Source organism: Strigops habroptila, chromosome 2, assembly GCF_004027225.2.
Source record: "Strigops habroptila isolate Jane chromosome 2, bStrHab1.2.pri, whole genome shotgun sequence".
NCBI lineage: Eukaryota > Metazoa > Chordata > Aves > Psittaciformes > Psittacidae > Strigops > Strigops habroptila.
Window position 1 is genome coordinate 2,753,061 of NC_044278.2, and position 25,725 is coordinate 2,778,785.

Genomic DNA, 25,725 nt, shown 5'->3' on the forward strand with positions numbered 1-25,725 from the left:
GGAAACTAGATTATTAGATAAACTTGAGAAAACGAGATTTAGTAAAGGAACTGTTAGGTTACACAATTTACTAAGTGAGAAAAGAGAAAACGTAAGCCTATAGGAAGCATCCTGGTGGAGTTAAGCACCAGTCTTGCAGGCATTTTGTTTAATATATTGCTAATAGTCTTTGAGCAAAACATAGGAATGTATTCATGCAGTGCATTGAGGATAGAAGGTTGGGTAACTTTATGAATATAGAGGGCACTGTAGGACCTTGAGAAAAAGAGATGGGTAGAACTTCAGTAGCATAAAATTTTTGATAGTCATACACTGCTGAGCTTCCTTCTGGTGAAAGATGAGAACACAATTAGAAATTACAAAGTAAGAAAGACTTCAGTATACTAACTGATCTTGTGTCTGACCACAAGCCACCACTATGAGACAGCGAGAGAGGAGAAGTATGTAACTACAGCTTACTCGTATCTCACAGAATCTTCTCTTAGACAGACAATAATACCATTAATCCTAGCAAAAGCCAAACTGTGCAGTGTGCATAAAATTCTGGTCTACCATATTCAGGAAAGAAGTGGAACATGGAGGAGAACAGACAGGAACCAGCATGATTGAAGGAAAACCACAATTGTTTTACTAAGAGTGAGAAAAACTTGGCAATCAGTCTAGCGAGATACAGGCTGAAAATGGACAGGATGAACATCACTGAAATGATATGCACTGGGCATGAAAAAGTATTTCAATCAAAACAGTATCTTAGCACAAAACAAAATTACTAATTTTAGTCAATTTACACCCGTTATAGCAACAACGTTTTGAGGTATCTTCCCACTAGTTAATGAGCCAGAGAGAGTTTAAATAAATTTAATCAGCTTATGAAAGGAATTCATAGTAGTAGTAGAGAGGACTTCCAGTTCCTGTCACTCTATTTCATACAGGATATAAATACTGAGAGGGCTTCTAAGACCTCTGGAAATCCAAATTCCTTTGAGCACACATAGGATGTCTTACTTCAGTATCTCAGAGGGTATTTAGAAACTCCTGAAATTGGAAGAACAGGAGGGAATGTAGTGTAAATAATATCTGACTGCTAAGAATTTAAAACTAGAAAATTTTGCTGCTTGCACACACACAAAAGCAGAACAAAATAGATTGGTCAGGCATTAAACCTGAGTAATGAAAGCCTGGAGGCAATCCTAAACCAGTATTGACAACCCAGCAACTTTTGCCAGATATTTGAGAGAAGAATAAGGGAACAGGGGGCTTCATAAAGAATTCTAATAATATCATTAATTTGCTTGAATGATCTTTCCTATATGGTAAATTTAAACTGCTACAGGAAGAAATCTTGCTGCACACAAAGGAGGAAAAGAAGCATGTCAGATGAAGTGTAACTTCATCTAAAATATCCCCACTAGTGGGAAATTGTAACGGCTATATGATACCTGGAAGTGTCATTCTTACTACATTACTATGAAGACTATTACATCATAGAGACAACATAAGGTGCGTGAAGCAAAGCTAAGAATCCTGCCTGATAATAACAATGGGATTAAAATTGCAGGGCTTCTCACAGCTTGCTTTTCAATCGTTAGATCATAATGAATATTGGCGTTGTAGTGGAAACTATTTCTGCCATTGGGTATTTACCTACAATTACTTAGTATTGCATGGAAAATTAATGGATTATGATGGAATCTGTATATATTGGCTTTCATAAAAACTGTCATTTATTGAACAGTATTACTCATGCTATGTAATAAGCAACTACTGACTGTTCTTTTTGTCACTACTGACAATGTAGTGGCTTATGACTTTTTATTTTATACTTGCAAATTAGTCAAAACCTTTTCTATACACAACTATTAAATTTCTTCCGATTTCCTAATGAATACATATTGTAATGCTTCCTGTAAGGATTTTGCATTGCTAGCATAAGAAATTAATAGCAAGATAACGCTGCCTTTGAACAGGATAGGAGTAAAGGTAAAGCATGTGACACTATGTTACGTAAGATCTGAAACAAGTAAAGAAGGTATTAAGTCTAAGAATAAAGATGTTGCTTAAATAATTATTACAGCTTTTACAAAGTCCAAGTATCAAAATTAGTGAACAAAGGTATTAAACCAGCAGTACCAAATCGGGGGTTGACTGAATGATCAAGCAAGTACGTACAGCTTCTTATATTTTACAAGAAAAAAAATACACCAAGCTTACTAAATGTGCCTTTTATTAATCACAACAACTACTAATCTACCTTTTCATTTTACAGCTGTACATTGTGATATTCACTAACCAACAAAAGGAAAAGGATTAGAGTTTCTCCTTCAGAGAAAGAGATGAAGGGAAAATTGAACACATCGGTCTTAATGCATGTACTACAAACACAGCATTGCTGAACAACAGTTTACAAGCTCTTGCTTTGCTGAAGAACACCTAAAGTACAATTGAAAGAAAATGTACCTGTATGCAAATCTATGAACTTTCTATATTTCCCACTAAAGGGAGAATGTTAAAAAATGAACTACCAATATTTAGCATTGGGGTATTCAGCAGGCAAGAAAGCAAGTATTAGATCTGTAGGAACTTGCCTGCCTAGGGAAAATATAGTGATATATATCTCTCTATATATATCAATATCTTACGTATAGGCAAATTAGACTCAGCCATCAAGCTGTTGGCTAGTTGCCAAAGAATAGCTTATTTTAGTTAAGGATATGAAGCATGGGTTTCTAGATATACCATAAAGAAAAAGACAAATTTTGCTGAGCAGTAACAGAGATCGGTATTCCCCTAACCTGTGTCCTGGTCCTCCTCGATACCTTGCCCCTGGGATCAGAACAGGATCATCATCACTATCATCAGTTTCTTGGAGAGCTGAGGTCCTAGTAGAGGACTCGTCTGGAGGTGCAAGCCCTGAGGATTCTGGGTGTGGCTGAGGTTCATCGTTTGCAGCAAGTGAGTTGGCAGTGGATTCAGTACTTGACATTTCTGGATTCACACTTTTTTCACCGGAGGCTTCTTCCTCTACATTTCCAGAGACAGCATCAACACTGGGGTCATTTTCTTCTGGCTGGATTCCAGAATGCTCAGGACCAGGTTTATCCGATACAGCTAAGAGAAAATATTGGGGAAAATAAGTCACACCATTAATGATTCTAACCTATTTTAGAAGACCTTGTAAATGGTCACAGAAGTTACATTATGCATACTGAGATTATATTGAAAATTTAGTTTTTCATTCTCTACTTCTTCATGTAACTATATTTGAAAGAGTAAGATACATACATGCTTCTGTCGTCTCTACAGTTTCATCTGTATTTTTCAGTTCTTCAGCACTTGCATCTTCCTTGGGAGATGCATCAGGAACTCCTGAATTAAACAACTTTATAGTAAATCACATGATTTCATTTAGATGCACATCTATAATGTACGCAAATCTAAATGATACTAGCACTCCTAGATCAATCCCTTCTAAAGTCCACATATTACTTTACTGTAATCTCAGATACTAATCACATAAAAGTCAGTGTATAGATATAAACCAATCTAGTTGCCTAGGTGAAAATACTAACAAAGAAAAAGAAGTATTTATTTTTTCGTCCTTAATATACTTAACATACTATACTTAATATATCCTATGCAATGAGAACTTTAGCTGCAAAAATAGCATTAATACTGTTGAAACAGCTGATCGCTTACTGAAAGCTATTATTTCTGAAGACAGAAATTGAGTTATCCCTCTATTGAAAGGCATTTAAAAAGAAAAAGATTTTGCTGGAACCAATCATTTGGCTGACTGCCCTTTTGGCAATGAACTGAGCAAGACAACCACGTGTAACAAAATACAGTGAAAGCTTGAAAGAAATGTAACAAAATACCTAGCACTCATTTATGACCTCAAAATGCAGTTTTTCTATTTTTCTATAAAAATTTGGGCAGCATACATCTTTAAAAAAAAAGAATGAGGGTTTTAGAACTAAAGAGAGGATAAGTTTATTGTCTTTATATTTATTTGCAACTATTTCAGATTGGTATATTTTTCTTTCCTAAAAAATTTCATGTCCTATTGTGGCTGTATTCTGCCTTCATATGCATGTATAAGAGACTCCCATTTTGTTCAATGGTAGTCATGAACATACGAAAGCAGAATTTTTACCTTAGCATTACAGAAATAACGCTCTATCTTACTTGTTCCTCCATCTTCAGGCCCCGATTCTTCTGAGGCTTTTGTTTTTACAGAGTCGTCTTGGCCTTCAGTTTTGCAATGACTTCCACTCCCTCTAGAGCTTGAATTTGTGCTGCTCCTGGCAACGTAACATGTAAAAAATAAAAATAAAATTTAGAAAGAATGTAAATAGATGAGATCTTTACAATAGCACAGCCTAACCATCATTATCGTTCTCACTGCAACCTCGTAATTCAATAGCTCCTGGCAGCAACTACAACTAACAACCTTCATAGCCATTTCAAAATTCTTTTTTATTATGTCCATCGCTACTCACTCCATATTATATCTCTGCATCACAGAACCTTTAAAGGATTTCTTCATTGCTTTTCAAAATATTGTTAGAACTGGAAAGGATTTACACTATTTACACATTTTTTTACATGCCTAAGTGTTCAGAGAACTAAAGGTATTACAAGCTGTCAGCTGAGCACTAATACATAATCTTATCCAACCCAATTAAAAATCTGATTCAGATAAAATTCTCCAGGTACGATCATTCCTGTACTTTTTGAGGCATTTTAATTTTTACTTCAGTGTTATTTTTCACACTAGCAGTTATGTGAAAAGGATGTTTTTGAGAGAGCAAAATAACATCTTGTGCTTTTGTTACATTAAGCCCTACAGTCTGCTTCCATAGCAGGTTTTCTGTTTCCCTGGTTCCCTGCATAACCCTTCGTTGAATCTCTGCCAATTTGAATCAGTTTTCTTGAAAGCATGACAAAGTTTGCACACAGCATTCTAAGTCACAAAGCAAAGCAGAGTTGAGCAGCAGCACCAGTAATTCTCATTCTTGGCTGAGGTTTCCCAGCTGGTAACATCTAGGATCATACCTGCCCTTTTAGTAGCTGCATTATATTGAGAACGAAGTGACTGGTAGGTTCATGTCTTCCTGCATTTCATTTTTGCAACACTTCTAACTTTCAGATCAGGTTTTTGATATTTGTCCTCAACTGCATCATTTTGTTGTATGGAATTGCATCCTACTTTATTATTGTATTCTTTGGAACAATATTTTTAGTTAGCCTCTGAACTGACAACACCATGCAACTTTGTTCCACTAGAGAATGCTGCTTCCTCTCACTACCCACATTACACTACCCACTACAAAAGCTCCATTAACTTAGTTTACCACCATGTTCAGTTTCTTTATTGATCTATCTGACCCACCTTGAACAGAAGTTCACCATGCAGGAAAGTATCAAATACTTTATGGAAATTCAGACAGTTTTTCTCTATTACACCATGTATGTTTCTAGAACCCATCATTATGTCAAATAAGAGGTACTGAATTATGCACATTCTACTTCCCATAATTTTATTTCCCATGTTCTGCTTGTTTTAGCATGCCTTTCTGTCCTAAAGCCTTGAATATGGCTACCATTAGTCTGAAAAGATCATGATGTTTAGTCCTTCATTCTCCTTTGATTTTATGCTTGTCATTCACATGGTGCTAACCTTTGGCCCAAGAGATTTGTTAGAATACCTGCTATTAGACTGAATATATATGTGAAGTGAAGTTTTAGTAGTTTTCACTACTAGTAGTCTTTACTTCCCCAGTTACAGATTTTTGTAACAGGTAATTTTCCTGTCCCTCATCTACATTTCCTGTACACTCTACTTTTTCCTAATATTGTTTTTGAGGTAATTGTTTACACATATTTACCATCTTCAGCGTCACTTATGTCATTAACTGTTTGAAATGTAAAATGCATTTTTCAAATTTTGTTTTAAAATAAACACAGAAACAAAGTGTTACTGTTTAATAATATTTGTTTTCTGTGATATAGTGGTAGTAATATTTTATTATTACATTAAAAAACCCAACTAGAATAAATGGGCAAAATATTTGCAAAACTAAAAAGCTTGCTGGATTTGGACTCTACATAGAAATACAGTCTGATAAATTGGTTGAACATACCTATCACAGTATTTCAGATTCACATGGGCAAAGTCTTCATTCTTGTGAAAACACACAGATCACTGTTTAAAGCTTCCAAACTGCTATGGGCAAGGTGTATGTTTTATGTCTAAAGCCACAGAACTTAAAAGTAACTAAATTTGATGGGTTTTCTGTTTTGGTTTTTTTTTTCCAGCCCAGTAACAAATGCCAGCAAGCATTTCTACTGACTATCTTCTACAATATTTCTGAAAACATAAGCAAAGGAATAGAAATAAGAGGAGATAAAATAAAGACTGTGCTTGTTTTGGGAGATCCTGAGATACTCTAGTCATAGACTTTGATATAAAACCAAGTCAGTCAGGCCAGTTAGCCCCTGGACCACCTACTATTGTACTACCCTCCTATACTAAGATAGTGAACACTAATTTTATGCTAGGGTTTGATGAAGATAGCATGTTTCAAATTAAAAGGATTCACAGTATCACAAAAAAACCCCACCCTTTTGCATAAAGGTTTAATGTTAAAGTATGTCTTTCATGTTCTGAATGTGTTAACAAATAATGCCATTTCAAATTGTCTGTATACACCTAAAAATATAGATATACCATATGGAAAAATACTTCATCTGTATCTACGCTAGACAAGTGTTAATGATATGTGCTGATCAAAACCCAATCAAAACCAGAATTAACTTCTTACCACTCATCAGTGAAGTCCAGTTTTATTGTGCTTGTAGTTGTTCCTTCTGTACTGTAGTGCAAACTTAAAACTGGTTCACCCGCTCCTGTTCGTGGCTTATCACTCTCTGTAAATATGGGGTTGATAAAGTTTGGATTGCAATCAGTAATATACATAAAGCTGTTATAATTCTGAAGATTCATTTAATTTATCTTAACAAAGGCCAAATGTGGTAGTTACATGTAGAATATCTATTTAAGAGCTCTTACAGCCCAAGCAAAAAGTTAAAAAGTTTCAGAGTAAACACATTAAATTTGCAATGCTTTAAAAATGGCCTAAAATGATTTGTATTTATAAGAGCAAACAAAGAAGATGCTGTCCTTCAACATGCAGGTAAATAAAATTGCAGATAGATATGTGTACACACAATATTATCCTTTATAAGCAGATCCCTTTTCTATCATGTATATTAAGAATAAAAAATGTTTTTGGAAGTGGTGTTCAGTCTTTTTTTCTCAGTAAATACATATTTAAAAAGATTATGAGATCTAGACACAATCAGTCTAGAAAAATCACTACCCCCTTACTTTTTTTTTCCTTCTTACAAACTAGTCAACTACAAGTATCTTTAGACCTGCTTTAAATTGCCAGCTATTTGTCACAAAACCACTGAAAATTCATGTTCTGAGAGCTTTGGGTTTAAAAAACCTTTCATATTATAGCAACCTTAAGTAGAAGGGGGGTATTTGCAAAATGAACTATTCACAATATCCGAAAGCAACAGAAGTGAATCAAATAAAAAAAACACTGCAAGTCTGCCAAACATCTGCTGCATATATAGTTTTAAGAATGTTCAGTGGTCTACTTCAAAACAACCGTTCAATGATATCGATCCACGCACCACCCTTGAATAAAATTGATGGTCACAACCTATCTATACGCATGGCACAGTTGCCATTAATACTGAAGATGGCCTTGGGCAATACTAAAAAGTTAATGGAAAGTACCACCTGATTAAGCCTCACTACAGAGGTGCCATTCTCTCAGAACTCAGTTGGGAGAGTTTACTTAGTACTAGGCACCGCTCAAATGACTGCTAAGTAGACTATGCAGTCTCACTCATCATGAATGCTGAACTTTTTATCTCAGGACTGTTTCGACACAAGCATACCATATTTTCTGTCATTTATAGAGTACAGAAATTTGACTATAAGTATTGACAGTATTGCAGTATTGATATTGATACTATTGCAGTATTGATAGCAGACTGACACTTAGAATAAAGTGAAAGCTTCAGATCATCTTTGGTAAACATCAATTAAAATCTAACTTTTGGTTTAAGCACAAACCTACCAATTCCCCCACTAAAAAGGCTATTATTAAAACAGTAATAGCTACAATACTGCCATAAAATATTTATGTTTAAAAATACAATTAAGTTACAGGATTTATGAAATAGAACATAAGAATTTAACTGAACAATTAATGCTAATATTTTTAAATTGCTGACAGGCAGAAGCCCACTCAGAGGATCAGAGCAGTGATCAGCTGCACCAAAGAACTTTAAAGACGTATTTCTCCATATTCTGAAGAGGAATTTAAAAAAAAACCAAAACCAAACCACAAAAACCCATAAGAAAAAATTAAAATAACTATGTGAAAGAGAATTAACCAATTACAACCATGATCCTAATCATACGTTTGCATGGACCTCATTCTATGCAACGACAAGCTCATAGACTCTCTAAAATAAAGGTTCCACTTATACTTGTGTTAAGAGTGGAGCAAAAAAATCTGATCAAAAGCAAGTTTTCCATTTCCTGAAATAAACTGAGTAAGAAAAGAAACAAATGTCAGGAAATATTTTAGTGGCATATATAGATATTTTTGGAAAAAAATTACATGTTCTTTCTTAACTAAACAGGTGCTCTATTTTTTGGCAACCTATCCACAAGCATCTTTTAGTATAGACTTCTGTTCAAACTTTGAGCATCCCTTCCTAAGCATGTACAAATACTGATCACTCCAACATACTGCACAAGTTATCAGGAGCTGGACAGTGAAAGAGTAAAAAATGACATAGTTGACTTTACCTTTCTTGCAATAGGTACCGACAAGACTTATCTTTGCATTGGGAACCCAGACAGGTAAAGAAAAGCAACTTCCTGAATAGTCCAAGACTGCCACCAAACAATGACTACACCATAACTTGATACTGCTATGCAACGTTTGCTCCAGAAACGTTGCACAAAACTAGTTAATATTACTGACCAAAGTAACTAAACATCACTATCCTATAATGAACCTAATTGACAATTACGCTTGTGTTATACAGCTCAGATCATATTATCATAAAAGTGCTTTCCTGTCTTAAAATCTTGACATGACTGTCCTCTACACTTACTGTGGAAGGAATGCTCATATTTATTCACACTCAAAAAGTTAGAAGAATTGGTGTAGACTTATGCAAAGAGGACATGGACTGAGAAATTATTTTTACAAATTTCTGGAAATAGCTGTTAAATTATATTGTGTAATAGCTTTGTCTTAAATCTACAATAACATGAGCTATAATTTGGATTGGGTCAGTTTCTTCTTTTAACTAGCTTTTAGAGCACAAAATTAAACACTAATAAGAACAAGAAACTTTTAAGATGACAGATGAGACAAGAATCTGATAATAAACCACACAGAATTAGTTGTGTAGTTCAGCATTTTATATTAATACCGCTAATGAAAGCTGAATGGGAGCCTCTATGAAGAAATCTAATAAGCTTTGCCTAGTACATAATTGAACAGTCTTTTAGAGAAATCACATAAGATCCAGAAGTCCTGAACTCTGTTTTCAAGAACAACGTAATTGCCAAAGACTGACTAGATCGTAATGAAACACTGTCCTCTTTCACTACTAGTTTCATCCCATTAGGCCAGATCTACTTCACATTGATAAAAAAGAATGAACGGAAGAAGAGGAAAAGTTGTACAGCTTCTATTGCCAAAACCATTAATCTGATGGTTTTGGCAAACTCTAGTAGGGTAAGAATTGTTCCAAGAGAAAGTGGTAGCTTGCCAATGCCTTACTGAGCTCTATTCCAAATTCCTCAAAAATACCCTGAAACTTTAAAGTATAATGTGTTTGGCTGTAAAATCTAAGTAAAGATATTATCAGCAATTTATATTCTTATTTCATCAGCAACCCTGTTCTAGAACAGACACTCCCAAGAACGGTCTGTTCTCTAGGTACCTACAGAATGAAGGTATTTTTAAACTACCACCCTTAAAACTGAAGACAAGATTTCATTCATAACCTTATTAAAAACAAGCACGAAGCAAAAAAACCCACAACAAACCAGCTAACCCCACTCATACACACTGAAAGCAATACCTCTCATGTACATTTTTTCCCCCTAGAAAATGAATTTATGTAAGTGTAACTTCACAAATATTGGGTCTCTTAACTACGAAGTGGTAAGCGCATGAAGCCAGTTTAACCAGGTAATGCAATCTGTAAACCTAACCTTGCAAGGAACTTCAAGCTCGTTTCCCACATCTCAAATGCTGCCCTATTCACTCGTGTACTGACAACCCCACAAGAACGGGGTGGACAACTTCTCATGAAAAACTTCCCCAAAAAATTCCTATCCAGCAGTAATCATGATCTCCTCATAAGAAAAACAGCTTTGTACATTCTGAAGAAAAGGTTATGTTCTGGGTGAAAACAAGACAGTTACTTCTGAGGGAAGAAAAACTGATCCAAAGAGGAGAAAGTACATGGTGTATTTCAGAAATTAGGAATTCTATGGGAAGGCTTAGCACATGAAAATTCATCAGGAGCAGCTGAACTCAGAGGAAAGGGAGGAATACTGACTAAACAATGTTACACAGATACGAGTCAGTATAACGCGCAATGACTAACAGAAGACCAAAAATCAAATAATTGGATGGACCAACTTAATCTACAGTCCAAGGCATACACTTACTTTGTCTAGATGATTCCTACAATAATTAGATGCAGTACTGCACTTTACTGAAGAAGGCAGCAGTACAGACCACGCTGTGCCTTGCATGAACCGCAGGTTTGAAATTCTTGAGCTTGGGCTTGCAGAGCTCACTATAGATCTGGAAAGCTCTATATGCAGACCAACACTCAACCAGCTCATCTGACTGGGATGCAGAGCTAATTAGCTGGGACACAACATGCCAATACAGTTCCCAGGACCTACAGTACTGTTCATGAGGAACTAACTCTGCCATAGGTGACACGCCAGCTTGTTCTGAGCCAGCTCAAGCATCTATAATATGGCACTGAACAATCTGGTATGGACATTGCCATAAGGGGTTACTAAACCCCCATACTAACTTGCAGATATCTAGAAATACCAGTAATCAGTATGGCTTCTATGTATGTAGGAAGAAGCATTACACTGGTATGGGATGCACATGCACATTTGAACTTCAAAGTTGCTGAGCTAGCTCTCTGGCTTCAGGTTCCCTCTTTAATCATAATTCAGGCATTACCTTACAGTCATAACATTGCCTTCGCACTGCAAGAAATCTAAAAGCCAACCCTCCATTATTACAATCACAGTAAAAATAAAACAAAAAAGTAAAAAAAAAATCCAGCGTAGAGCACAGTAATCCATTTGAAATCATTTTGTCAGCATGAAAACGACTTACAGCTTCTGATGGACTGCCAGAACAATAGCATTATAAATTTATATGTATGTGCTAAGTATCAAAAAAATCTTTAAACCCATAAACAACTTTAAAATGCAGATGCCAACAGAAGAGACTGGTCCAACAGAAGACAGTTGATTCAGTATCAAATTAAGGAAAGATAGGAATTAGAAATAAAAAGCATTTATATATAAAAAGAACTGATATGACTTCCTTCATTAACTAGAACTGGTATTACTTCCGTCATTAGCTACTTATACTTTTTTTGAAATTTCTATCCAAATATGAATTGAAACTAATGCAGTTTAACTTCAAAAATCCAACTGGATCTCAGCAAATTATTCCTCTGGTTATCATTTAATTCATAACTTCATGGAACAATTTATCAGTTTTCCAATTTTTCTGCAGTGGTAAGAACTTCAGTAAACATACAGACTTTTGGTGCTAATTTTTGTTTATTCTAGTCTCATCAAATAATGCTTTATTCTGAGTTCATAACAGAGAACATAACTTGGCCACTAATTACAAGCAAATTTTCCAGCTATACCTGACTATTAGAGTGATGTAGACTACTGAACCATGTATAATTGGCAAATCTACACACTGATGTTTAAGGGTATTTCATCACAAAATGTAATCCCACAAAATTAATTTATTTTGCCAGTATAAAACACAGCTTGATTTTTTTTTCCCCCAATGTTCTGGCATCCTAAAATAAATCATAATCTCAACAGTTGCTAAACGATTTTTCAGAAATGGGATTTCAAAGCGGCATTCTAGTTTAGAATGTGAAACAAGATGAAACAGCCAGCTCCTTCATGGGTTTTGAGCTATTAAATCTCTACAAAGACTGTGATATGGAAGTAAGCCTAAAGCAGAATGTATGGAAATCTATTTTTAAATTACCATCTATCACTCATTAATTATTCAAGCATAAATATTCAGTACAGATGACATTGGTTCAGCTGGTACAGGGCCACCTATGGCCCACTTCACTGCTCACAATTTGAAGACTGATGAATAATGGGCAGAGAGAAAGCTCACAAGCATTCTTTCTACCACCAGCCTATCTACAGAGAAACACTAGTACTTGTTTAGCAGAAGAGATGTAGGACAAGGGGTTACAGAGGTAAGATGCACCTAAGACCAATAGGTGCTCTTGGGTTACTCAAACTGTATAGAAGTATAACAAAGCTGCACATCTCTCTTGCATAAGATAAATTAATTTGGCATTATATGATTTAAGGTGACTTCAGTCTTGATATTTGCACTTTGATCCAAGAAAAGCCATTCAGAAAAAAGATTGTTTAAAGAATTCATGTTACTTTGCATTTTGAAAAAATATTCTAAATGTCAGTAGAGTACATGAGACACTTACTGTACCTCCATTGAACGCATTAAGAATAGAACATAAGATGGCTTTTGAAAACAATTAACCTTACTCTGTTACTCATATTGGGAATTAAATAATTAATGAGTTTCCAGCAGATCTGCTTGCAGAATTCTATTTTATGTAGATGAACAGCATTTTTACACTGTTTATCATCATGAAAGGCAATTTTAAAAGGAAGCATTGCAATCAACTATGGCTGGGTATAGCACATTTCCTGTCACACGCACCCTGTTGCTCATCAAGTGACATGGATCCAAGCTGTTTGTTAACCACAGAAGAAGGAGAATCTGAAACAAAAATGAGATTTCAACTTAAAACATAAGCAGCAGAGAACTGCACAGCAATGTCACGATCATATGTTAGTTTAAAATAAAAAATAAAAAGCAGCAACATAAGGAAGCTTCGGGTTTGTTTTATGAGCAGCCAGCCATATTGCACTTTCTAGGCATGACAGAAGCAAAGCCACTTGTTTCAAACCATTATGTATTACTTTAGGTAGTTACTGAAAAGCCTGAAGCTTGCTGAAATGTCAGTAATAAAAATGCCTGTCCATTACCAAAGATTTTACTACATTCTCCAAGTTTCTAACATGTCAGGAAAACCACTGAAGAGTCATGACTCCTAAAGCCTTTGCACTAACTACCAAATGACACTAGTATTTCAAACCATGTGCTAAATGTATATTTCAGAATATTCATACTTCAACATAAAATACTCAATATGTAGACCTATAAGCATAAAATGAAAAAGATGAAACTGTTTATAGATATAACAGCATAGAGACTGCTTGATAATTCTACGTTCCTAGATGCTATACTTCTGTAGCATCTGAAAACACGTCTTCATTAGTTTATTACAGTACTACACCAGTCTTATAAAAATCATAATCACAGGGAAAAAAAACCAAACAATCCAAAAAACCGAAAACCAACGAAACAAAACCAAACCCCCAGCAGTTAGTGCATTTTTTTCTACTGGTCATTACCAGCTAATAACTATTACCAGCACTGCATTCATTGTACAGACAAATGATAGGTGCAATGTTCAATATCTTCTGTGAGTCTATTTCCCTTGTCACCTCTGAAGACCAGATCTTACTTCTGTATTATCTTAAGATAAGCTGCTGTACATAAATTAGTGCAGTATTTCAGAGATATTGGCTAGGCTATGTATCATGCTTCCATTTGTTAATCTTCTATTATAAACAAATACAAGCTAAACTAAAAGGATTCAGTATTCTGTATTATAAACTGAGTCATATTTGCCACCATCCCAGCATGCTGAAGGAATTTGAACATAAGTTTAAATCCTATACAATGAAAGTGATGATATAATACACTCTCTCCTACAGGAAGCTCACTTCCAGGTTTGGGCCAGGATGACCAACATGACCTATTTTGTAGTATAGCCATAAAAACTGCTAAATTGACAAAGCTGATTTAGATGATCTCCAGAAGTCCCTTCCAACCCTAATGATTCTGTGATCCTGTGACTTGTAACAATATATTTCACTTTCCAAAATTGAGTGGTTTACATATGATTTCTAATTTTAAAATGAAGTATTTACAGTGGAGTCTTTTCAATGGAGTAGTAATCCACTTTTTAGCATGCAAATTGGAGCAAAAAGCTAGTGTAAAGATGCACCGTGTCATAAGATGATCAACTTGTACTCCAGCTGACTCAGCACAGGAACTGGTATGCCTCTCTCAAAGGCTGGCTGGCTTTGATCCCTGACTCACAGTTATGAAGCCTGTGATTGGGATTAACTTGTATCAAAAGTGCTAAAGGGAGTGGAGGTCTTGAACAGCAAGCTGAGAAGCATAATGACAGAAGACAGTGATTCTCAGTCACACTCTGTTCTTGCAATCCAATTCTTCCTATAAGCCTTTATGTCCTTTTTAAAAAGGTGTATCATGCCGCCAAACATTTTACTTGGCTGGAAAAGCTAATTGCATCAGCTCTTTAATTCAGACCAAGATGAACAGAAGAAATATGACTGAACTAACATATTTTAATTAAAAACCCTAAGAAATTACATTTACTACCCTTATCAGCACTTCCATATTTTATTAAGACTTCAAGTTATACAGCAGCAAGTAAAATGTAGGTGTGTTTTACTATGTGTATCATTCAATTACAGTAAGCAAAAATGAAAAATGCTGCAAGTAGCAGTCCATGCCAATGTAGGCTTAAACCTCCCACATTTCACTATTATTTTGATGTCTTCTTACAACTTATGAATGCATTTCACTTGTGGTATGAGAAATTTTGAACAACATACTCCAATTAACATGGTTAAGAAAAGATTTGTAGAAACTCAACTTGTAGAAACTGTAAACTCACTTTTTTTCCTTTTTCAAGTCACCTGAAGCCACAGATCACCAGCACCCCTTGAAGTGGCACTGCAGTTTGGAACCCCACACCTCAGGCAGGGAAATAAACATGAGCATGAAACCAGCCTAGGGAAGTTCAGGTAAATGCCTCTTTTTTTAATATATGGCTTTGTTTTGTGAAAATTCTGAAAAAGTACTTTCATCGTTTCTGATAAAGCTTTTGAAAAAAGTATTACCAAAACTGTGCCATATAGTTAAAAAAACAAACAAAAATCCAAACTCTTACCTGAGCCTTCACAGGCTGGGTCTACATCCCAATGCAGTTCACCACTGGTTGTAATGTCACCAGTACATTCTAAACTGGAACACCACTTAAAGAGGGAACTGGAGATTCATAAATTTGGGGAACCTCAAACAGAAAATAGAAGATAATTTTAAGGACAGTTATATGCTGAGGGATCTTCCTATAGCGTGGGCAATAACTACCTGACTTCAAAACATTAGCATGCCACCTCTATTGTTTTGGTTAAAAAACACCTTCCTCCTTATATCGCTATAACACCAGCTCCAGCGTGACAGTCAGGTCTGAAGCAGCGAGACCTGGTTTTAAAGTCCTAAACATGGTACATACAGTGGACCTTTATCTAAGAAATGAAACACTTGTTTTAATAACTAGGAATAACTGCTTTGCACAGTGAATGAGCTCTCAGTTACATATTCTGGACTTCAAACAGACACATTTCTACATCTGGGTGTTTACAAAGAATGCAAAGAATCTAGTAACAAGAAATGCAATCACACCCATGTTCTTTTCAGAAAGTTTTAAGATAGAAATGAAGGTCCAATTTGTTCCACTTGAAAGACTCTGACCGTGTAGTTAGGCCAATGCGCATCACAGGTTCTGCAATATACTAGCATGCACATGTATATATCCTTATTCCACAATAAACGCAGTCTAAATCAAACTAGTTTTTCCTCAAAGACTAAAGGTTCACATTACTTCATGTTTTTGTGGGTAAGATTATGCACACTGACCACTACAGAAACACCTGATGCACACTGATCTATAATACCGATTTAGTTTTATTTTTCCACTTCAAGATCAGGTGGTTCATGTTTGTTTCTGTAACTTCTCAAATTGCACTCAATTCACTTTAAGTTCTCAAAAAGAAGAGTGACGTAGGGAATTGTGATGCATACACAGCATACCAGCACTGGGCAGAGCAGCAATAACAATAGGTTGAAAAGGTTCACCTTCATTGTAGTTTGCATATAACACGTGGTGGTGTTTAAATACTGCCCGTGATCTGAATGTTATGAAATGCCACAAAAATGTAAGTCAAAACTAGGCTTTGTTAGAGAAAGTATATAATAATAAAAATAAACCCAACAAAACCTTACCATAGTTCCCTAATTAAATCGACTAAGACACAAAAAGCTGAATCTGTCCAATACCTGAATCTGTTCAATACCTTGAAGACTATGAGACCTGATACACACAGCATAGACTACTTCTAAAACTCAGCCAAATTTACACAATACTTACCCACTAAAACAAACTCTTTTTGTCACCTGAGGACAAAATCTCTTTTTCCTCAATGTCACATCAGCCCACTGTGAACCATATCCCAGTCAATGCACTTTTACATTCAAGAACAAACTTTTGACCATATTTTTCTAAATAGTGACGGTTAACTATTACAGAAACAGCTTACAAATCCTCATGTAACTATTAAAAGTCCTTAGACTAGGAGACAGAATAACCACCATACAGCTTAATTTTCTATTAAACCTGTAAAAGCTTTCAGCTCTTGACATTCTCTACTGGTAATTTCTTACATGGCTGGAGTATTTTTTTCTCCAGCCTATGTCCAAAGCTATAATTGAGCTTCTGTGATTGCAGAGATAAGGATTAAGAATGAAATACAGGTCAGAAGAAATGGCCTTAGTCTCACACTGAATTCCCCCCAAAATTGCAAGTGTAAATTACACAAGTTTTACCAGAGCAGGGATTGAGAACTTGCAGCCCTGGTCCAGAGGCATTGGTGCCATTTGACATAGTGGCAGACACATTTTGGGGTATAATTTTTGTTTGAAAATTCACAACTAGTATGTACTTGAAAACTAAACATCTGCCTCAAGACAGAGCATCAAAGACAACCCTGCAGGGGGGAAAAAAAGAGAAAGGGAAAAGAAAAAAAAGAGATTGTCTGTATGGGAATTTATTACTAAAAAAAACCCACCCCAAACTAAGAACTTTTTCCTCCTACCACATTTCTGAAACACCAGCTTACCACAGGGCTGGAAAACAGTTGTCTCTATGGAGAAGCAAGAGATCAAAATTCTGCAGCTCTGGTTGCAAAGGAACAGATTTTGCAGATACACGTATTCCAAAAATGAGTCTTGGGAGCTCAGAAAAAGGGAACAAACCAAATAATTTGCATATAAAGAAATGAGTGAATACAGATAATATTTCCATGTCCAGAGTGCAGAAATCATAAAAAGATGGTTTTCTTGTTCTCCTCCTACAGGTAACATGCATCTATGGCTGCCATCCCTAGGATAAGCACAAAGCCCTCCAAGGATTTACGGGTTTCCAAACATTCTGAAAACTCATTGTAGAATTTGCTTGTGTAGGAAGTTATTCAAAGCTTAGTAACTATGTACTGTAACTAGAGCACTAGACACTCTTACACCAAATTGTTCTGTAAGGCTCCAGATAAACGAATAGATTGAACCATAACAAGTTAAGCTGTGAATGTATGACACAATCCTTGTAAGTAATTTAGCCACACTTCAACTGTCACAGAATTTATGTATAGAAGAAACATTGCTAGACATTATTTCTCAAGCCAAAATATGCTGATATTTCACAAAGCATGCAGCTCACTCATCTTTATGTGGTGCCAAGACAAAGTTCGCTTCAAGTTTATGCTGTAGGGTTTACCTCTTTATTCAGATGCATGCTTCTACCCTAACTTTCTCAAATGTGTCTCTTTTTGTTATAACATCTCCAAGGCTTTCTTGTAGTAATTTTTAATCTCAATAAGAGAAGGGGGATGGTGAAAAGAAAAGTTACTCTTTTCAAAAGAGGAGAGCACAGCTGGAGACTTTGGCTTGTTAAGAGTATGTTCACTATACTTACTGTAAAGCCATAGCATTCAAGAGTGCCAAAATTCTGTTTTACTGAATTGTTATCCTGATTTAGAACATCTGCTAAACCAAAGCCAAGTCTTAAATGTTGCTACCAGATACTGTTAACATCAAAATGCAACTTCAAGTGTGTAAGAACTTTATTCAGGACACAGCAATTTCTTGCTCAACTTCTCTAACAAACATTGCATACACCTGATGCCATGCACTCAGGAAACTTTCTCTGTATAGTATCATTTAGCTATATAATCCAAACATGTTAGATAGATTAAAAACTGTCAATATTACTCTTTCCCTAACCATGTGATGATAAACACCACCACATGCAAGGTAAGACAAGCAGCAAATGCATTAACTGTCTTGTTCTGGAAGAGAAGCATCTCAGCAAACAACAGCAGCACAAACTATAACTACGTTAGCTGCTTAAGAAACCTTGACAAATGACAACCTGATGTCTGAGGGTCCTGTGAGGAGCCCTTAGAGGAGGACTGATCAGAAGAGGACGACTGTGGCGCTGAACCCTCAGCTAGCTCTCGCTGTCTCTGTTGTTCTGCCTTCTTAAGCCTCAGTCGCTGCAGACCCCTACGGATTATAGCTAACTCGGGTCCCATTAACTCTGACAAACAGGAAGGGGGGAGGGAAAAAAAAAAAAAGCAGCATGTAAAAGAAAGAAGCATCGAACATACAATATACAGAACAGGGAGGAGGGGTGGGGGGACTGATCAAAGAGAGAAGCAACAGATAGTTTTTTTCACTGTAATTACATGTACAATGTAAATAATTTACTAACACCCAGAAATTATCAAATAAAATATTGAAATTGTTTTCCTCTTCCTAAGCGCATAAGTCACAGGACTCAAAAGTTCAGGATTCATGTCATACAATACATCCCCCTTCCCATCTCCAACACTTAAACTATTTAACAGAATTATTTAACGAAAATAGATAGATCCCACCTGATTCAAAACAAAGCAAACAACAGAAGCATTCGTTTTCATGTTCCTACACACATAACAAATGAGAATATTTGTGGTGTAGAATTATGCAATCTGGTCTACAGATAAGTTTTTAAAATGAATGCGACAACTTCCGGGGGGGGTGGGGGGGGTGGGGGGGTGTGTGTCAATACAATTTTGATTAAAAAAAACCCCAAAAACCCACAACAGTACCCTGTGAAAAAAAGTAAACTGGGATTATAGAAATTGGTGGCAGAACAGCACCTAACCCAAAAATACACTTTACTATGAACACATTTTTTATTTTAGACATTCCCAGTGGGTGAGAACTCAAAGTCTGGAAACAGTTAAGTGGTCCTACGGAGAAAGTAATTTATTGGATCATAAACAATTTAGTATCATTCTCTTAACAGACTATTCTTTCAGTTCCATCTTTAGAGACTTCACTGTTTTCACCATTTTATCTTTATTAATTTGTCAGTTATACCTTTTTGGCATGTACCACTCCAAAATACTGTTTGATTAACAGTATTTTTTGCAAACTGCTATGAAACCAGATGTCTAAGTAATTTTTTATTCTTTCCTTGCTCTTTGAAGATTTCTGCCACTTACACAAATGTTGTACAGCAAGTGCTTCTCTTTATACAACACAGACTGTGTCTGTATTAGCAATAGCTGGAGCACTACATTGACCTGAACCACTACTGAACTACTCTCATCTATAATATAGTAGAGAAGCTAATTCAGACTCAAATATTCACACCAAATGCTCTAGCTAGTTCTGTTTTGAATTGCTAGCCTAGGCCTATCCTCAGAGCATTTCTATCAAGGATACTTTGGAGTATTTTGTAGCTATGAGGAAATCTGCAAAGAAAAAAATACCAGCACTATGAAATGTTAAAATACTAGAAAGCATTACATTGGCATGTAACCTTGAATCCAAGCAAAACCTTTCCAAATATTCCATAACCCTTATTCATGCAGCGAAGCAAACAAATTTCAATTTTCTTTTATAAGGACAAATAAACCCAAAGACAGAATCGAGTAATTCAAAAACTAATGGCAAACACCAGTTAATACCAAATAGTCATGAGCTCTAATGTCCTCAATCAAATACCACATCTGAGAAATTCACCTTGCCAGTTTATGGTTGATGAGGTATAACAAGAAGAAAGATATACTTCCTAAAAGGAATAGGGCATCAAAGAGATTTGCTATGAATAATTTTCATGTGCCATGAATATTTAGGGAAATTAGAAATCCAAACAGTCTAGAAAATGCTTTTAAGGAAATTTCAATTACGTCTACATTTGCAGTTTTCAGTACTTGCTGCTGATTCAGTTCCACTCAGTGCAGAGACAGTTACAATTTTAGATGCAAAAGGAATTACAATTCAAAATGTAAAGAGGTAACTTCTATCCTGAATATGTTCAATGACAACACCTTTTAACATAATTCAGAATCTCTAAGCAAATGTTTATTTTTGCCAGCAAATGGAGTGAGGAAATGGAAATAGAAAGAAAAAAACCCAGATATTGCCACTTTCCCCTTCAAACTTTAAAAGCAAAGTTACCTTATATCAGAACACATATTAAGATTAAGCTTTGTTCTAACTAGCCAATTGCTCCTCTGTCTGTGTCATGTGTCCCTGTCTCCTCCCTTCACCCCCCACTGTTACCAATGTGTATCTGGAATATTTTCGGGGGAGAATATTATATTTTATAGTTTGTTGTATCTGATGTTTATTTGTGATTTAAACTACAGCATCTTAAAACTGATGTAAAATATGAATTAACAGTTTCCACTGAATGGGCCAAGCCGTGCAAGAAAATAAATTTTATTTGTTTCCTTAGTGACAAGCATGAAAATTGTCACGATTTTCAATTGTTGTCTCATTATTAAAAAAATTGATTATTCGAACATACTGACAAGAACAGGCTACTGCAGTTTTGCACTGATCTTGTTGATTTGCAACTTACTCAAAGGTTTCAATTTTATTCTTCTAGAATATACATTCTGATAAAGAGACTTATCCCAACAAGCTACAGCACTGAACCATTTTTGTACTGACTATTTTGAACATGTACTTTTTCAAAACATTAAGAGATGACGCAATTCAGATGCAGAAGCTCACATGCTCACCACATGGCATATTCTTCTGGAACACCATGCCAACAATATGTATGAATTATAATACATATGCAAAGATATTGCTATTTCAAAGACAGAATTACCACCAACACCTGTGTTCAGTACAGAAATGTGTAGAAATGATTTATGGAAAGCTGTCTATAAGTCTGTTCCATTCTGTACTACGAATTCATGCTCCAATTCTAAACACGTCATTACCTGAAAGCATATTCTTCATTTTCTAAGTCGTTGCTACAATATTCAAATTTGTATCTACCACCATTTCATGCAAAATGATGGCTGAAAGCCCCTTGCTTGCTTTCTCCTGTTTCCCAAAATGTTTCCCCAGTCATCCATCTTTTACAACATAGCTTTATGCAGTCTTCCTACTCAATCCTGCTGTATTTAAACTACTATTCCTATTATCAGCTTCCCTATCCTGCCATTCCAAAAAGCAAGTTTTATTCAGCTCTAAACAAACTGAGGGAACCCTGCTCTTGATGCACACAGCAGTATTTTCACATTTATAGACTATGTGAGACTCTGTGAGTAAATAAAATCTCAGAACTGAGCACTGTCATGGGTTACGTGAGTATACAAATATTCCAAAATGGAAATTCACATTCAAACCTACTCATTCAGAAACCCACTTCTGCTGCTCTGCCATGACCTGCTCTCTCTGCCCAGGAGCTTCCCCTCTCCCTGAACCTGCCAATGTTACCCAAAGACTTGCCTGATAGTAACGTGTTTTAAAAGCAGTATAAACTGGATAAGATGCTTACTAGCTGTGCAAACATACGGTACTATTTAAGTTTACTCCTGCAGGAGTCCTGTAGACAATTTAAAGATAACACCTGGTCCTAACGCTAAATTCTGCATATAGCAATAAAGAATATCGGATAAAGTTTTGTGTTATTTCTGTGGGTTTGGAGTTTGGAGTGTGTGCTATAGTGATTTTATTTTTTATTTTTTTTTTAAGAATCAGCAGCTAATCTGACATCCTGTTTAGGTGTACTCAAAGAACCTACGAAACATTATGCAGTTAATTAGAAAGTACCTACTATCTGTCAACAAAACAACCACCATTACCCCCTTCAAAACTGAATATATGAAGAGTCTTAAGTCCACAGTAACACAGGGAAAGAGGAAATGCACTTAGAGAAGAGCAGCATTAAGAAATAACAATTTCGACTTCATGCTAGCAGAATAAACTTTTACTTAGAAATTCAGACAGATTCAGAGACAAAGAATAAAACACTTTTTCTGGTCAGCACGCATTTCTTAAAATGCAGGATAGAAAATGCATCGTAATTCCAGAAATGCTCCCTTGTGAGTTATCATTATGCAACCCACACACTTTCAAAGACACAGCTTGAAGCATATTTTTACTATGGGACACACTCTCCTGGCCAGTGTAAGCTCCAGAACATACCATATACTTATTTAAAAAAAAAAAAAAAGTCAAAATTAACCATGGCATGTGTGTTCTTTGGTGTTTATCCCTTTGTACCCAAGATTGTGACAGCTAATTTGTATTACACTGAATCACAGTAGACCCCCTGTGTGTATCGTGAAAAGCTTGAGATTGTACCAAGCTGACTCCAATACTAATAAAAACATAGGTGACTAACAGCCTCTGCTGCTTAATAATTTTTTTTGCACTCACTTCTTCTAGAAGTAGTATCTAGACTGTGTGTATTATCATGCTTCTGCTCACTGTATATTTCTTCTAAACAAGTATCAGACTAAGGTAAGGTTTGAAAGGGTGAGAATGATACATCTAAGGAATTTCATCTGATGCCTTCAGCTTCCCTATCTTTCAGATACCAGATACCTAATTATTTCTCACCTGTCCCAAAGATTTTGGCTGTAGCAGCCACAGTACACTGAATGTGGCAAATCTCCTTGGGAAACCTCCATCTCTCCTTTACTCCAGAACATCCAATTTAGGGCCTTTTCCAATGACAAAGACCTTGATTTTTATATCCATCCCCCCCCCCCCCCAACAGAATTGGTACAAGACAAAAGGTGAATGTGTGAAAACACCACTGGATTTTAAAATAATCAGGTCTAAACCTGTAGGTGTTTCAGATCACATGAGCCCTTCCACCTCAACTGTGAGGCGGAGAAAGTCACTTTTAAAAAGCAGAAATAAACTCTTGTGCAAATACTTAACTCTAAAGGGCATGGCATCTTTTACTGAATAGAGATGGAAAAGGGCAAGTCAAAGCAGGAGGTGCTCTTTTACTACCCAAGTAAGTTTCTGACATTAACAGTGGAATATACTTTCTTCTTTTTCCCCACAATAAGAACGTAAGTCTGTATAAATTGAGGTGAGTTTCTTCAAGATACACAAACTTAAAAATCAGTATGTAGTACAATTTATTAAGCAATAAAGGAATATCATGCAAGGTGATCCCTGTCTATCCAGATACTTTTGAGAAGCTAAAAAATACCATTGCTGACTCTGAAATGCTGAGGATGTAGATTCCTACTGAAGGAGACATTCTCTACTTTTTTTTCCCCTCTGATTACAGCAGGCATAGGTTCTGCTATTCATTGCAATGATGCTGCTACAGCCATGAAGAAGCCATAGTGTTACTTATACTCCATGACATATACTCCAAGAATAATAAGTTTAGAAACATCATGCAATATTTTCTTATTTCTACTTCAAAAGACAATATTGGTTATCCCCTTTGGGATTCTTTCTTCAAACAAATGTACACGATTGGAGGCTTTCCTCTTTAAATCACAGCTGCAGTCACTTGGTAATTATAAAATACCTGGACTCATGAAGTATGTGGGAGGAAGAAAACAGATTGAGATCAATTACCCAAAATATCCTAAAATAAAATTGTTTCTCACTGAAAGCATTTTCCATAAACAATGACAAGATAGATTTCTTCTCACCAGACTGATGGAGCACAGGTTGAGCTGAGGCCCCTAAAGAAGGCCTTTGTTCATTATCAGGAGAGGACAATAATGAAGTTGAAGGGGGACTTTCTGTTGAAGATGATGTTGAAGGAGCTTGGGCTGACATTGTAGAAGAGGAAGATGATGGAAGTGGTTCAGAACCATCTACTTCCATTGCAGTTTCTGATTCTGTAGTAGGTGGCACGTTAGTAGCAGGAGCATCTGTCCGATTAGTCCCACCTTTGATTAAAAATAAAATTAAAAAAGCCAAGAAAATAAAGAGCCTAAAAGGTAAACTTACTCCGTCTCTAAAGATCCCTTTACATTACTATTCATATGGCGAACAAGTGTGCTCGGTTCTTCAGAGTGCACTACATTTTTTTTTAGTTTACACCTCAGAGAGGCTGATATTCATGGCCTGTACATCCAGTATAGGCATATTTTATGTTGTAATTATTATTCTTGAAAAGAAGGAAATCACCTCTGGACCGTGATCTTCCTCTTCCTCGATTGCTTTGTGCAACTTCACTAGCTTCTTCAAACCATCTTGACAGCATGTCTGACATCCTCTGCATTAGAGAGACATTAGGACTTTGCTCCCCTGTAAAACAAGTAATACTAAAGTTTCAGCTACAAGTTTACAAAAGTGTTCACTTTCCCCCTTATTTTCTCTTCTATTGAAAAAAAGCCCTGCACTGCAACTTATAGTTCCCTGAATCACCTCCTTTTTTCAGCACAACAGTCCAGCAAGAATTGGCAGCTCAATAAAGCACCATATAAAAACCAACAGTCCTTCCTCCTTTTCTGTTATACAATTACCTGGAGCTCTTGTACGCATGACATTGTGAAATTTATGTCATTCAGTTTCAAATGCTGGTTAAATAAGAAAGCTTAGATTTTTGTTTTTTCAAGTTAATTATAAAATAACCACTTATTAAACAATGAAAGAGCAAAAAGACTAACATAAAATTAGCATGTTTTTAATATTTCCAAAAGGCTTCTTCATGACTTAAGATTTTCCTCATAAGTACAATTTAATACAATAGCAGTGTTCTTTTTAGGGTTTTTAATTTTCACCTTTTGGATGTAATCTTAGGATTTCAAAAGACCCTCAAGCAGCAAAATCTTTGACATACTTTCAACATAACTCAAAACATTTTATTCTCATTTTATTTTATATTTTGTTACATAAGAAACAAAATTTGTTCCGAGAGACTACAGGAAAAATTCCATTTGTAAAGGGTTGAAATAGAATATTTGAATCTTTAAGTGCTTTTTGTATTCTGTGAAATGTGATGCTTTGGTGAGGTTGTTTGGTTTGGGGTTGCTTTTAACACATTGGCCTTTTCCAATAGAAGACTATT

At 35.8% G+C, this 25,725-nt stretch overlaps 1 protein-coding gene across 6 annotated transcripts in view; it reads right to left on the minus strand.

The window, feature by feature from the left end:
* The window catches only part of DCAF6 (DDB1 and CUL4 associated factor 6), an 82,867-nt gene that overhangs the window by 19,601 nt on the left and 37,541 nt on the right, over positions 1-25,725 (minus strand). For 4 of the 6 annotated variants that reach the window (XM_030471930.1, XM_030471935.1, XM_030471932.1 and 1 more), the window contains 8 exons: positions 24,843-24,962; positions 24,359-24,601; positions 18,808-18,975; positions 13,101-13,160; positions 6,825-6,930; positions 4,186-4,301; positions 3,283-3,366; positions 2,793-3,108 (listed from right to left, as the gene is read on the minus strand). In XM_030471930.1, coding sequence (XP_030327790.1) covers positions 2,793-3,108; positions 3,283-3,366; positions 4,186-4,301; positions 6,825-6,930; positions 13,101-13,160; positions 18,808-18,975; positions 24,359-24,601; positions 24,843-24,962 — 1,213 coding nt within the window. The remainder of the gene's footprint in view (positions 1-2,792; positions 3,109-3,282; positions 3,367-4,185; positions 4,302-6,824; positions 6,931-13,100; positions 13,161-18,807; positions 18,976-24,358; positions 24,602-24,842; positions 24,963-25,725) is intronic. The other 2 variants (XM_030471933.1, XM_030471934.1) reach the window with 2 other exon arrangements.